This window comes from Ranitomeya imitator, chromosome 2, assembly GCF_032444005.1.
Source record: "Ranitomeya imitator isolate aRanImi1 chromosome 2, aRanImi1.pri, whole genome shotgun sequence".
In the NCBI taxonomy this organism is placed as follows: Eukaryota; Metazoa; Chordata; class Amphibia; order Anura; family Dendrobatidae; genus Ranitomeya; species Ranitomeya imitator.
Genome location: NC_091283.1, coordinates 293,758,198 through 293,770,433, shown reverse-complemented (window position 1 = coordinate 293,770,433; position 12,236 = coordinate 293,758,198). Strand labels below are relative to the sequence as shown.

At 43.9% G+C, this 12,236-nt stretch overlaps 1 protein-coding gene across 1 annotated transcript in view; it reads right to left on the bottom strand.

The window, feature by feature from the left end:
- Positions 1-8,221: 8,221 nt before the first annotated feature.
- Positions 8,222-12,236, bottom strand: part of LOC138666436 (zinc finger protein 845-like) — an 87,642-nt gene continuing 83,627 nt past the window's right edge. The window contains 1 exon segment of the mRNA XM_069754658.1: positions 8,222-10,615. Coding sequence (XP_069610759.1) covers positions 9,024-10,615 — 1,592 coding nt within the window. The 3' untranslated portion in view covers positions 8,222-9,023.

Below are 12,236 nucleotides of genomic sequence, written 5' to 3'. Positions count from 1 at the left end.
AGAAGGTGTAATGTTGATGGGTTTGTACTTTGTTAATCCAGCGTTAATCTGCATGTCTCTGCTTTAACCCTTTGCTCCTCTCCCCCTAACTAGCAGGGATACTGTTGTCTGTTACCTGTATAGATGCTGCTTAGTTCCCTGCTCCGCTGCGTAATGGTACATGTGTTGTGATGTCTTTGCTCCGCTGCATGACCATCTGCATGTGCGGTCCCTGGCAGCCGTTGTGGAAGCTATCCGCGGGTTGCAAAGTCCTCTCCAGCTGGTGCATGACTTTCAATGTGTGTCCAGGCTTGCAGCCGCTGCTAGTTGCCCAAAGCCTCAGTTCCTGTGCTGACTGTTCTGTAATGGTTTCTTTTTGTGCTTAAGGTGCGCGTGGCCACACCTTCCCTGCTTTTATTAGGGTTAGTGTGTGCACCTTCCTCAGCCTATTGTTGAGGGGCAGCTCCTATATAAACTCCCTCTTTCCTGTTGGAGTTGCCAGAGCTTCACATTAAGTTTGAGTCTTGCCATGTGTGTGTGGTGTTCAGCTCCTCTTCTGCCTGCGTTCAATTCTGGGAAAGCAGACACCTGTTCTTCTGCCTACTCTGGGGGCTGAGTACCCAGATCCACCTTTCCTAGAGGCTGCAAATCCCGGCCTGTTTCCGTTGTGTTTTGTTTCCTGCCTGCGGGCTGCATTCTCAGGTCTAAACCCTTGATCCTGTTTCCATTCCTGTACCTGACCCTGTCTGAACTGTGTCCTCTGTGTTATGTTCCTGATGTCCCTCTGTGTCTGGAACCCTGTACCCAGTGACTGAGAACTAACCTGGGTTCGTCTTTTAAAGATGGAGTCCGGTGTGTTTGCTGAGCGTTAACTAAGCTGTGCTCAGCCTCCTATGCGGTGCTAACTCATTCCGGCCCCAGAACAACCCGGCTGTGCTGGCACCATCCCGCTTGAGTTCCTTCCTAGCTCCGATGCCCGGAGCCTGACAGCTGTAGTTAGGAACCTGACAACCACTGCCTGGTGCCTGGAGATGGTGTCCGATATCCAGAGACTGGCGACCGCTATCAGGTTCCCGGAGCCCAACCACCGCTGCCTGGTTCTGTGCCATCTGTGTCCCAGCTGATGACCTAGGCCGCCACACTGGTGTCCCAATGTCATGCCTGTGTTCTGATGTCCAGCCTGTATCCTAATGTTCAGATGTCCAGCCTGTGTCAAGATGTCCAGCTTGTGTCCAGATGGCCTGATTTAAAGCCTATGTTCTGATGTTCAGATGTCCAGCTTGTGTCCCGATGTCATGCGTGTCCTGATGTCCAGCCTGTGTCCTGATGTCCAGCCTTTGTCCAGATGTGTTGATGTCCAGCTTGTGTCCAGATGTCCTGATTTCCAGCCTGTGTCCTAATGTTCAGATGTCCTGATGTTCTGCCTGTGTCCCCTCGGTACCTTGGGGGGTCCATCCTGTGATGATGTCGGTCCTGGGTCGGTGTCTGATGTTCTCCTGCTCAGCCTGTGCTACACTTGAGGCCTGAGAGAGGCCATCCTAGTATGCCCATACCAGATGACCCTGGACTGCATCAACCCGTGATGACCCCTGCCATCGTGTGAAGTCTGTCCGACGTCGGTATCTGATGTTCTCCAGCTTAGCCTGTGATGCGCCTAAGAGAGGCCATCCTAGTATGCCCGTGCCAGATAACCCTGGACTGCATCAACCCGTGATGTCTTCCTGCCTTTGTCTGTTTCCATGAGACATGTACCCTTTCTTGATGTGCGGAATCGGGAGCCTGGCATAGTTATGTTTTTTATGTACTGTGATTTCGTGTGAGTAAACTTTCTTTCTTCTTACCTGAAGTTGTGTGGTGTTATCTAGTTCTGCAAGTCACCATCTCGTCCACAAGCTCAGCTGCCACAGACTCTGCTTGCTGCCCTTCCCTAGTCTGGGTAAGTCTAGGTTCTCTTCTGTGGTCCAGTGGGTCCCCTGGGACACTCGCCCCACCTCGTTGTGGTATGGCGACATGGTGGCGGCTAGGCCGCATCTGTGGTCGCAGCTGTAATAGTGGACTAGATTTTTCAACCCAGCGCTTGGTCAGCGGTTTGGATTTTCTGAACTATGAACTCTGCTGCCTTATTGTGAAATGTGGGACTTACCGCCTAACCTAAGAGAATTTTCTGGTAATTTTTTTTTCCGGTGGGATTGTACCTTGTTTCTCCAGCGTTACTCTGCATGTCTCTGCTTTAACCCTTTGTTCCTCTCCCCCTAACTAGCAGGGATACTGTTGTCTGTTATCTCTATGGACGTTGCTCAGTTCGCTGCTCTGCAGCAAATGTGTTGTGATGTGTTTTCTCCTCTGCATGACCATCTGCATGTGCGGTCCAAGGCTGCCACTGTGGAAGCTATCTGCAGGTTGGAAAGCCTCTGCAGCTGGTGCATGACTTTCCACATGTGTCCAGGCTTGCAGCCACTGCCCTAAACCTCAGTTCCTGTGCTGACTGTGCTGTAATGGTTTCTGTTTGTGCTTAGGTTGCACACGGCCACACCTTCCCTGCTTTTATTAGGGTTAGTGTGTGCACCTGAGTTGCCTTCCCCAGCCTATTGCTGAGGGGCAGCTCCTATATAAACTCCCTTTCCTGTTGGGCGCTGCCAGAGCTTCACATTAAGTTTCTGAGTCTTGCCATGTGTGTGGGGTGTTCAGCTCCTCTTCTGCCTGCGTTCAGTTCTGGGAAAGCTGATACCTGTTCTTCTGCCTGCTCGGGGGGCTGAGTACCCAGATATGTCTTTCCTGGAGGCTGCAAATCCAGGCCTGTTTCTGTTGTGTTTTGTTTCCCGCCTCCCTGAGGGCTGCATTCTCAGGTCCGAACCCTTGATCCTGTTTCCGTTCCTGTACCTGACCCTGTCTGAACTGTGTCCTCTGTGTTATGTTCCTGGAGTACCTCTGTGTCTGGAACCCTGTACCCAGTGACTGTGAACTAACCTGGGTTCGTCTTTTAAAGATGGAGTCCGGTGTTTTTGCTGAGCGTTTACTATGCTGTGCTCAGCCTGCTATGCGGTGCTAACTCCATCTGGCCCCGGAACAACCCAGCGGTGCTGGCACCATCCCACTTGAGTTCCTGCCTAGGTCCGATGCCTGGAGCCTGATGGCCGCAGTTAGGAACCTGACAACCGCTGCCTGGAGATGGTGTCCGATATTTGGAGACTGGCGACCGCTGTCTTGTTCCCGGAGCCCCACCACTGCTGCCTGGTTCTGTGCCATCCGTGTCCCAGTTGATGACCTAGGCCACCACACCGGTGTCCCAATGTCATGCCTGTGTTCCGATGTCCAGCCTGTATCCTAATGTTCAGATGTCCAGCTTGTGTCCAGATTGCCTGATTTAAAGCCTGTGTTCTGATGTTCAGATGTCCAGCCTGTGTCCAGATGTTCTGCGTGTGTCCTGATGTCCCGCCGGTACCCTGGGTTCCACCCTGTGATGATGTTTGTCCAAGGTCGGTGTCTGTTCTCCTGCTGAGCCTGTGCTACGCCTGAGGCCTGAGATAGAGGCCATCCTAGCATGTCCGAGCCAGAAAACCCTGGACTGCATCAACCCATGATGTCCTCCTGCCTTCGTCTAGGCCGCCACACCGGTGTCCTAATGTCATGCCTGTGTTCCGATGTCCTGCCTGTGTCTGATGTTCAGATGTCCAGCTTGTGTCCAGATGGCCTGATTTAATGCCTGTGTCCTGATGTTCAGATGTCCAGCTTGTGTCCAGATGTCATGATGTCCAACCTGTGTCCAGATGTTCTGCCTGTGTCCTGATGTCCCACCGGTACCCTGGGTTCCACCCTGTGATGATGTTTGTCCAAGGTCGGTGTCTGATGTTCTCCTGCTGAGCTTGTGCTACGCCTGAGATAGAGGCCATCCTAGCATGCCTGAGCCAGAAAACCCTGGACTGCATCAACCCGTGATGTCCTCCTGCCTTCGTCTGTTTCCCTGAGAAGTGTACCCTTTTTTGATGTGCGGAATCGGGAGCCTGGCATAATTATGTTTTGTTTATGTACTGTGATTTTGTTTGAGTAAGCTTTATCCTTCTTCTTACCTGAAGTTGTGCGGTGTTATCTAGTTCTGCATGTCACCATCTTGTCTACGTGGAGGCGTCGGGTAACCCACGTTTGCGGTCGGAGCTGTAACAGAGGGGACTGGTAACAAGCTTAACTGAGCGGCTTTTGTGTCCCTTTAATGCAGCAGATTAGTGAGATTATGGTTAAATAACAAGTATATAATGACAAAATAAAATGAACATAAACATATGCAAACATAATTTATTTACAAAAGGAACTCAAGATTAAAAGCAAAAAAATATATATTTAAAAATGTAAGTAAAATATGCAAATTGTGGATATGCAAATACTGCCTGCACTTCAGAAGATGAATATACAGATGTATACACACATCATAAGATATTAATCGCAAAATATATGGAAACACACGGCCATCTGCACATGCTGTCCGCAAGAGGGAAAAAGACATGTTTAAAAATGTACATACAGTATACAAATCTCAAGTCAAAACTATCGACTCCACAGCCCAGCTCTATGGGGCTAAGGTCAGGCGAGTTTGCTGGCCAATCAAGCACAGTGATTTTGTTGTTTGTAAACCAGGTATTGGTACTTTTGGCAGCGTGGACAGGTGCCAAATCCTGCTGGAGAATGAAATTTTAATCTCCAAGAAGCTTGTTGGTAGAGGGAAGCATGAAATGCTCTAAAATTTCCTGGGAGATGGCTGTGCTGACTTTAGTCTTGGTAAAACACAGTGGACCTACATCAGCAGATGACATGGCTCCCCAAACCATCACTAATTGTGGAAACTTCACACTAGACCTCAAGCAGCTTGGATTGTGTGCCTCTCCACTCTTCCTCCAGACTCTGGGACCTCGATTTCTAAATGAAATGCAAAATTTACTTTCATCTGAAAACAACACCTTGGACCATTGAAGAACAGTTCTTTTTCACCTTGGCCCAGGTAAGACACTTCTGGCGTCTATTGGTCATGAGTGGCTTGATACCAGGAATGTGACACTTGTAGCCCATGTCCTGAATACGTCTGTGTGTGGTGGCTTTTGAAGCAATGACTCCAGCAGCAGTCCACTGCTTGTGAATTTCCCCAATTTTTTGAATGGCCTTTTCGTAACTATCTTTTCAAAGCTGTGGTTATCCCGGTTGCATGTGCACCTTTTTCTACCACACTCTTTCTTTCCACTCAACTTTCCATCAATATGCTTGGATACAGCACTCTGTGAACAGCCAGCTTCTTTAGCAATGACCTTTTGTGGCTTACCTTCTTTGTGGAGTGTGTCAATGACTGTCTTCTAGACATCTGTCCAGTCAGCAGTCTTTCCTATGATTGTGGAGCCTACTGAAATAGACTAAGGGTATGTGTCCACGTTCAGGATTGCATCAGCATTTGGTCAGGATTTTATGTCAGTATTTGTAAGCCAAAACCAGGAGTGGAACAATTAGAGGAAAAGTATAATAGAAACATATGCATCACTTCTGCATTTATCACCCACTCCTGGTTTTGGCTTACAAATACTGACATAAAATCCTGACCAAATCCTGATGCAATCCTGAACGTGGACACATACCCCCAGGGACCTTTTTAACCCCTTTCTGCCTGCTGACGGAATAGTACATCAGCTGGCAGATCCCCTGCTTTGAGGTGGGCTCCGGCGGTGAGCCCACCTCAAAGCCGCGACATGTCAGCTGTTTTGTACAGCTGACATGTGCGCGCAATGAGCGCGAGCGGAATCGCGATCCACCCACGCCCATTAACTAAATGCCGCCGTCAAGCGCTGACAGCGGCATTTAACTAGCGCTCCCGGCTGCGCGGCCGGAAGTGCTCGCACTGCGGACCCCCGTCACATGATCGGGGGTCAGCAGTGCATCGCCATAACAACCAGAGGTCTCCTTGAGACCTCTATGGTTGTTGATGGCCGATTGCTTTGAGCGCCACCCTGTGGTCGGCGTTCAAAGCAACCCTGCATTTCTGCTACATAGAGGTGATCTGTACTTCACCTCTATGTAGCAGAGCCGATCGAGTTATGCATGCTTCTAGCCTCCCACGGAGGCTATTGAAGCATGCCAAAATTAAAAAAAAAAGTGATTAAAAATATAAAAAAAAATAAAAAATATATAAAAGTTCAAATCACCCCCCTTTCGCCCCAATCAAAATAAAACAATTAAAAAAAAATCAAGCATACACATATTTGATATCGCCGCGTTCAGAATCGCCCGATCTATCAATAAAAACAAAGGATTAACCTGACCGCTAAATGATGTAGCGAGAAAAAAAATCAAAACGCCAAAATTAAGTTTTTTTGGTCGCCGCGACATTGCATTAAAATGCAATAACGGGCGATCAAAAGAACGTATCTACACCAAAATGGTATCATTAAAAACGCCAGCTCGGCACGCAAAAAATAAGCCCTCACCTGACCCCAGATCACGAAAATTGGAGACGCTACGGGTATCGGAAAATCGCGCATTTTTTTTTTTTTTTTAGCAAAATTTGGAATTTTTTTTCACCACTTAGATACAAAATAACCTAGACATGTTTGGTGTCTATGAACTCGTAATGACCTGGAGAATCATAATGGCAGGTTAGTTTTAGCATCTAGTGAACCTAGCAAAAAAGCCAAACAAAAAACAAGTGTGAGATTGCACTTTTTTTGCAATTTCATCACACTTGGAATTTTTTTCCCGTTTTCTGTTACATGGCATGGTAAAAACAATGGTATCGTTCAAAAGTACATCTCGTCCCGCAAAAAAATAAGCCCTCACATGGCCATATTGACGGAAAAACAAAAAAGTTATGGCTCTGGGAAGGAGGGGAGCAAAAAACGAAAATGAAAAAGCTCCGGGGGTGAAGGGGTTAAACGCTTAGAAAGTCTTTGCAGGTGTTTTTTTGTTAATTATTCTAATTTACTGAGATAATGACTTTTGAGTTTTCATTGGCTGTAAGCCACAATCATCAACATAAATAAATACTTGAAATAGATCACTTTGTTGATACTGACCTTAGCAATGACGTACAACTTGTGGTACAGAGGAGAGACTTTGGGGATAAGGGACTACTCTAATTTTACCCCATTATGGCAAAATCAGCGACTGGTGGACTTTGACAAATTTACTGGTTTCTGAGGTTCGGAATCAAGGGGAATTCAGACTTTAGAACATTTAGTAGGAAATGGAACACTTAAAAGCTTTAAGGGTATGTGCACATGATGCAGATTCCATTGCGAATTTTTCCATGCGGATTCTGCAGAATCTGCAGGTAAAACGCCCTGCATTTTACCTGCGGATTCCCTGTGGATTTTGTGCAGATTTTGTGTGCATTCGCCTGCGTTTTTACACTTGCGGATTCCTATTATGGAATAGGTGTAAAACGCACAAAGAATTGACATGCTACGGAAAATAAACCGCTGCGTTTCTGCCGGAATTTTCCGCAGCATGTGCACTGTGGATTTTGTTTTCCATAGGTTTACATGGTACTGTACACCGCATGGAAAACTGCAACGTGTGCACATACCCTAACAAACTACAAAAAGAGTTTGGATTGCCTCACGGCCTCTTCTTTCGATACCTACAACTTAGGAATGCATATCTAACATAGTTTAGCGCTGCGGCACCAGATATACTAAAAAATATTTACTATACTAAATAGCAGAGGCAAAATACACGACTGGCTTAATTTCAAACCTCTATCAGAAACTCTCTCATTCTCACATGGGAGACCATCCTCTGACAGCTACATTAAAAAAGCAGATGTGATGCTTATTACGGAAGTTTTGAATCCACAATGATTGTAGGTCTTTTGCGAACATTGTATCAAGCTCGCAAACTTATTGCACAACATTGGACAAGCGCTCAACCACTGACAGTTAATGAGTTAATAAATAAGCAAAACAATATTATTTCATTGGAAATTTGACAACACCTGGGGATACTGGATGGATGTTCCAGGCCTACCATCTGGAGTACTCCTGAGAGAACATATGGCAATTTCTGGCTTCATGAACACTTGTAGTATCATCAATCCAGGTTAAATGATATAAGTAGGGCGAGTACACATTCAAACTACAGTAATTATGATAACTGAATGGTAGATATTCTAATGTATACACATCATAAAAAAAATAGTATGAATACAGATTTATCTGGAATGTTATCGGGGAGGGGGGTTGTATTAGTTTGAATGGAAAAAAAAATTGAATCCTTGGAAGAAGATGACAACTTTATTGTATTTTATGTACAACAATAACATAATGATACCATGTAACATTGAAAATATCTTTGTTCTACTGATGTCTCTTTGTAAAAACTATTGTGTAATTTTCTTAATAAAATTATCTAATAAAAAAGTGTCTTATAGTCTAAGAAATATAGTAATTTCCCTCTCATTCAATAATACGTCCGTTAAATGTTTTTGTAAAATTTGTCAATAACGTATATAGTTTGAATTATTTTTGATGGTCAACAAAATAATATTTTCCAGTAATTAATTTTTCACACTCTAGGTATGATAATGTCCTTTCTTCTGTGTGGGATTTTGACTTCTCATTCCTCATGTTTGGTCCTGTTAAAATATAAACACTTCCATAAACCACCCATGCTGGGTCGGTTACAGCAGTGTCAGCACTTGCATTTCGGAGGCTCAGGTTTTTATGTCATATGAGCCCTACATCCAATTAGTGCTGGCTTCACTGTTCTCACCTTCAGACAAATCGAACAATAAAAGGAAGTCAAAGAGAAGTCACAGCACTGGCTTCCTGTTCATGTTCAATACGTCTGAGGGTGGGGACAGTGAAGCTGGGGCTGATTGGACACAGGGCTCGTGTGATGCAACAACCTCATATGAGTCCCAGAAATGCGAGTGACGATACCACTGGAACAGCACCAGCACAGAAGTTGAATATGATTTTTTTTATTTTAACAAGGCCAAACATGATGACAATTCCTTTAAGAAAACACAATTTCCGTTTAAAACATTTCCCACATTAAGAACATGAAAAAGGCTTCTACCCTGTGTGAGTTCTCTGGTGGCGATTAAGAACCGACTTTCGGTTAAAACATTTCCCACATTCTGAACATGAAAAAGGCTTCTCCCCTGTGTGAATTCTCTGGTGTATAACAAGATATGATTTCTTGTTAAAACATTTCCCACATTCTGAACATGAAAAAGGCTTCTCCCCTGTGTGAATTCTCTGGTGTATAACAAGATATGATTTCTGGCTAAAACATTTCCCACATTCTGAACAGGAAAAAGGCTTCTCCCCTGTGTGAGTTCTCTGGTGTCTAACAAAATATGATATCTGGTTAAAACATTTCCCACATTCTGAACAGGAAAAAGGCTTCTTCCCTGTGTGAGTTATTTTGTGTATAACAAGATGTGATTTCTTGTTAAAACATTTCCCACATTCTGAACAGGAAAAAGGCTTCTCCTCTGTGTGAGTTATTTGGTGTCTAACAAGATGTGATTTCTGGTTAAAACATTTCCCACATTCTGAACAGGAAAAAGGCTTTTCCCCTGTGTGAGTTCTTTGGTGTATAACAAGATATGATTTCTTGTTAAAACATTTCCCACATTCTGAACATGAAAAAGGCTTCTCCCCTGTGTGAATTCTCTGGTGCTGAAGCAAATCTGATTTCTGGCTAAAACATTTCCCACATTCTGAACAGGAAAACGGCTTCTCCCCTGTGTGAGTTCTTTGGTGCATTACAAGATGCGCTTTCTGTTTAAAATACTTCCCACATTGTGAACAGGAAAAAGGCTTCTCACCTGTGTGAGTTCTCTGGTGTCTAACAAAATATAATATCTGGTTAAAACATTTCCCACATTGTGAACAGGAAAAAGGCTTCTTCCCTGTGTGAGTTATTTGGTGTATAACAAGATGTGATTTCTTGTTAAAACATTTCCCACATTCTGAACAGGAAAAAGGCTTCTCCCCTGTGTGAGTTCTTTGGTGTATAACAAGATATGATTTCTTGTTAAAACATTTCCCACATTCTGAACATGAAAAAGGCTTCTCCCCTGTGTGAATTCTCTGGTGCTGAAGCAAATCTGATTTCTGGCTAAAACATTTCCCACATTCTGAACAGGAAAAAGGCTTCTCCCCTGTGTGAGTTCTTTGGTGCATTACAAGATGCGCCTTCTGTTTAAAACATTTCCCACATTCTGAACAGGAAAAAGGCTTCTCCCCTGTGTGAGTTATTTGGTGTATAACAAGATGTGATTTCTGCTTAAAACATTTCCCGCATTTTGAACAAGAAAATCTGTTCTCTGCTGTGTGAATTGTTTGATGTTTAATAAAAGACTTTTCAAGGGGAAAGCTATTTCCATATTTGGAAGATGAAATCGGCTTCTTTGATTTAGGAGCAGTTCGTTTTTTAAAGCTTATTTTGTGACTTTGATTTTCCTTAGTAGTTGGTAATGAATCAGACGACAGGACTTGTTTCAAAAGATCAGATGACAGATCTTTGCTGTGAAGGGATGATGGTACATTTGGCGTAATGACATTCACTTCAATTGTATCCTGTGTGATCTCAAGATCATCTGATTTATAAATTGAAGATGTCAGCTGCACCTCTGATCTCCTGGTACAGTAATCTGCTAAGAATAAAACAAATTATTATTTTTCAATGAAATATCCTCAAATTTAATTTTTGAACATTTCTACTTAAACTGTCATTAATAATGGCAAGTTATGTTAAATATTTGAATTATGCACCAACAAAATGACAGCTGACAGTCTAAGGCTGCCGTCACACTAGCAGTATTTGGTCAGTATTTTACATCAGTATTTGCAAGACAAAACCAGGAGTGGGTGATAAATGCAGAAGTGGTGCATATGTTTCTATTATACATTTCCTCTAATTGTTCCACTACTGGTTTAATATAAAATAATATAAAATACTGACCCAAATACTGCTAGTGTGATGGCAGCCTAATAGAAAACCTCATGGCATGAACCAGTGGAGCGTGGTGTTCAACTATTTGTTCATTCTACCTCCCAAATATGGAATAAAAAGCCACCAATGTTATGTAGACAAAATAATACCAATGAAAAGTTCTACTCATCTTACAGAAAACAAGTCCCCACTCAGGTCCATCATCTGTCAATGGAAAAACAGAGGTTTCTACATTAGTAGTGGCTTGAAAAGCAACATGGCTTCCATAAACCAATCTTGCAAAATCCACTCCTCCAAAGTTAAATCTCCCCCTCGCTTCGGAGCATTGCAGTGTGCCCAAACCACATTTAGCATCCATGTATTTGACATTACTATAGCGAGAAGAACTCACTTAATTTATGGTACGGGGGTCTTCTGGAGCACAATCTGGGCACTATGTGTTGGGTAATAAAATGGTATATTTCCAATTTTTATTCTCCAACATCCACTGCGCGCTAATTACCGGAAAGTAGCTGTGGAGTCAAAATTGTCACTACTTCTATAGATTAATTCACAGAGGGCTATACTGTCCAAAATGGAGTCATTTATGGGGATTTCTACTGCTCTGGTTTTCTGACATTGTCATATTAGGGATTCAACAAATGCTGTGTCCCATCTTCTCTGGGATCTGCTCCTATGACGTCTGCTTATCCATTCTGTAGGTGGCGCTGGTAATGGAGGAGACAACAGAACCAGAAGCTCTGGGGGGCACAGACTGTTGAGCCACCAAGTTTAAGGTGCTTGCAACCTGTGATACCATCCATTCCAGCAGGGGTACCATCCATTCTTGCAGTTTGGGTGTGCACGCTGTCCACCTAGAGTAATTTGCACCCTACTTCAGCCAACTGGAAAGCACCGCACTCCACTAAAGCTAGAAGCATATTGCTGGAAGCTGCAAGATACAGGCTTGTTCTCCTCTGGTTCAGTCCTCTGTACTCAGCTCCCAGCTTGTGTATTTGTTTCTTGTTGTGACCCCGGCTTGTTTACTGACTACTCGTGTCTTTTGATTTTGTATATTCTCTTCACTCACGGTTGTAGTCAGTCTACCTGACTATTCTTCTTGCCATCTCATACTACTGAAAAGCAAGTATCAATGTGGCCCAAGCCTAGGGGTCTGTGTGTAAGTCCAGATGTAAAGGGGTTAAAGAAGTTAAAGGATGATGGGCAAAACTACGACTATATAACACACCTACTGAAATAATCAAGCTGAACAGTCTTTTTAAGTATAAAAAAAAATGAGCAACTAACGGAAAAACCTCTTTGGGGTAATTAGAGTATGGGAC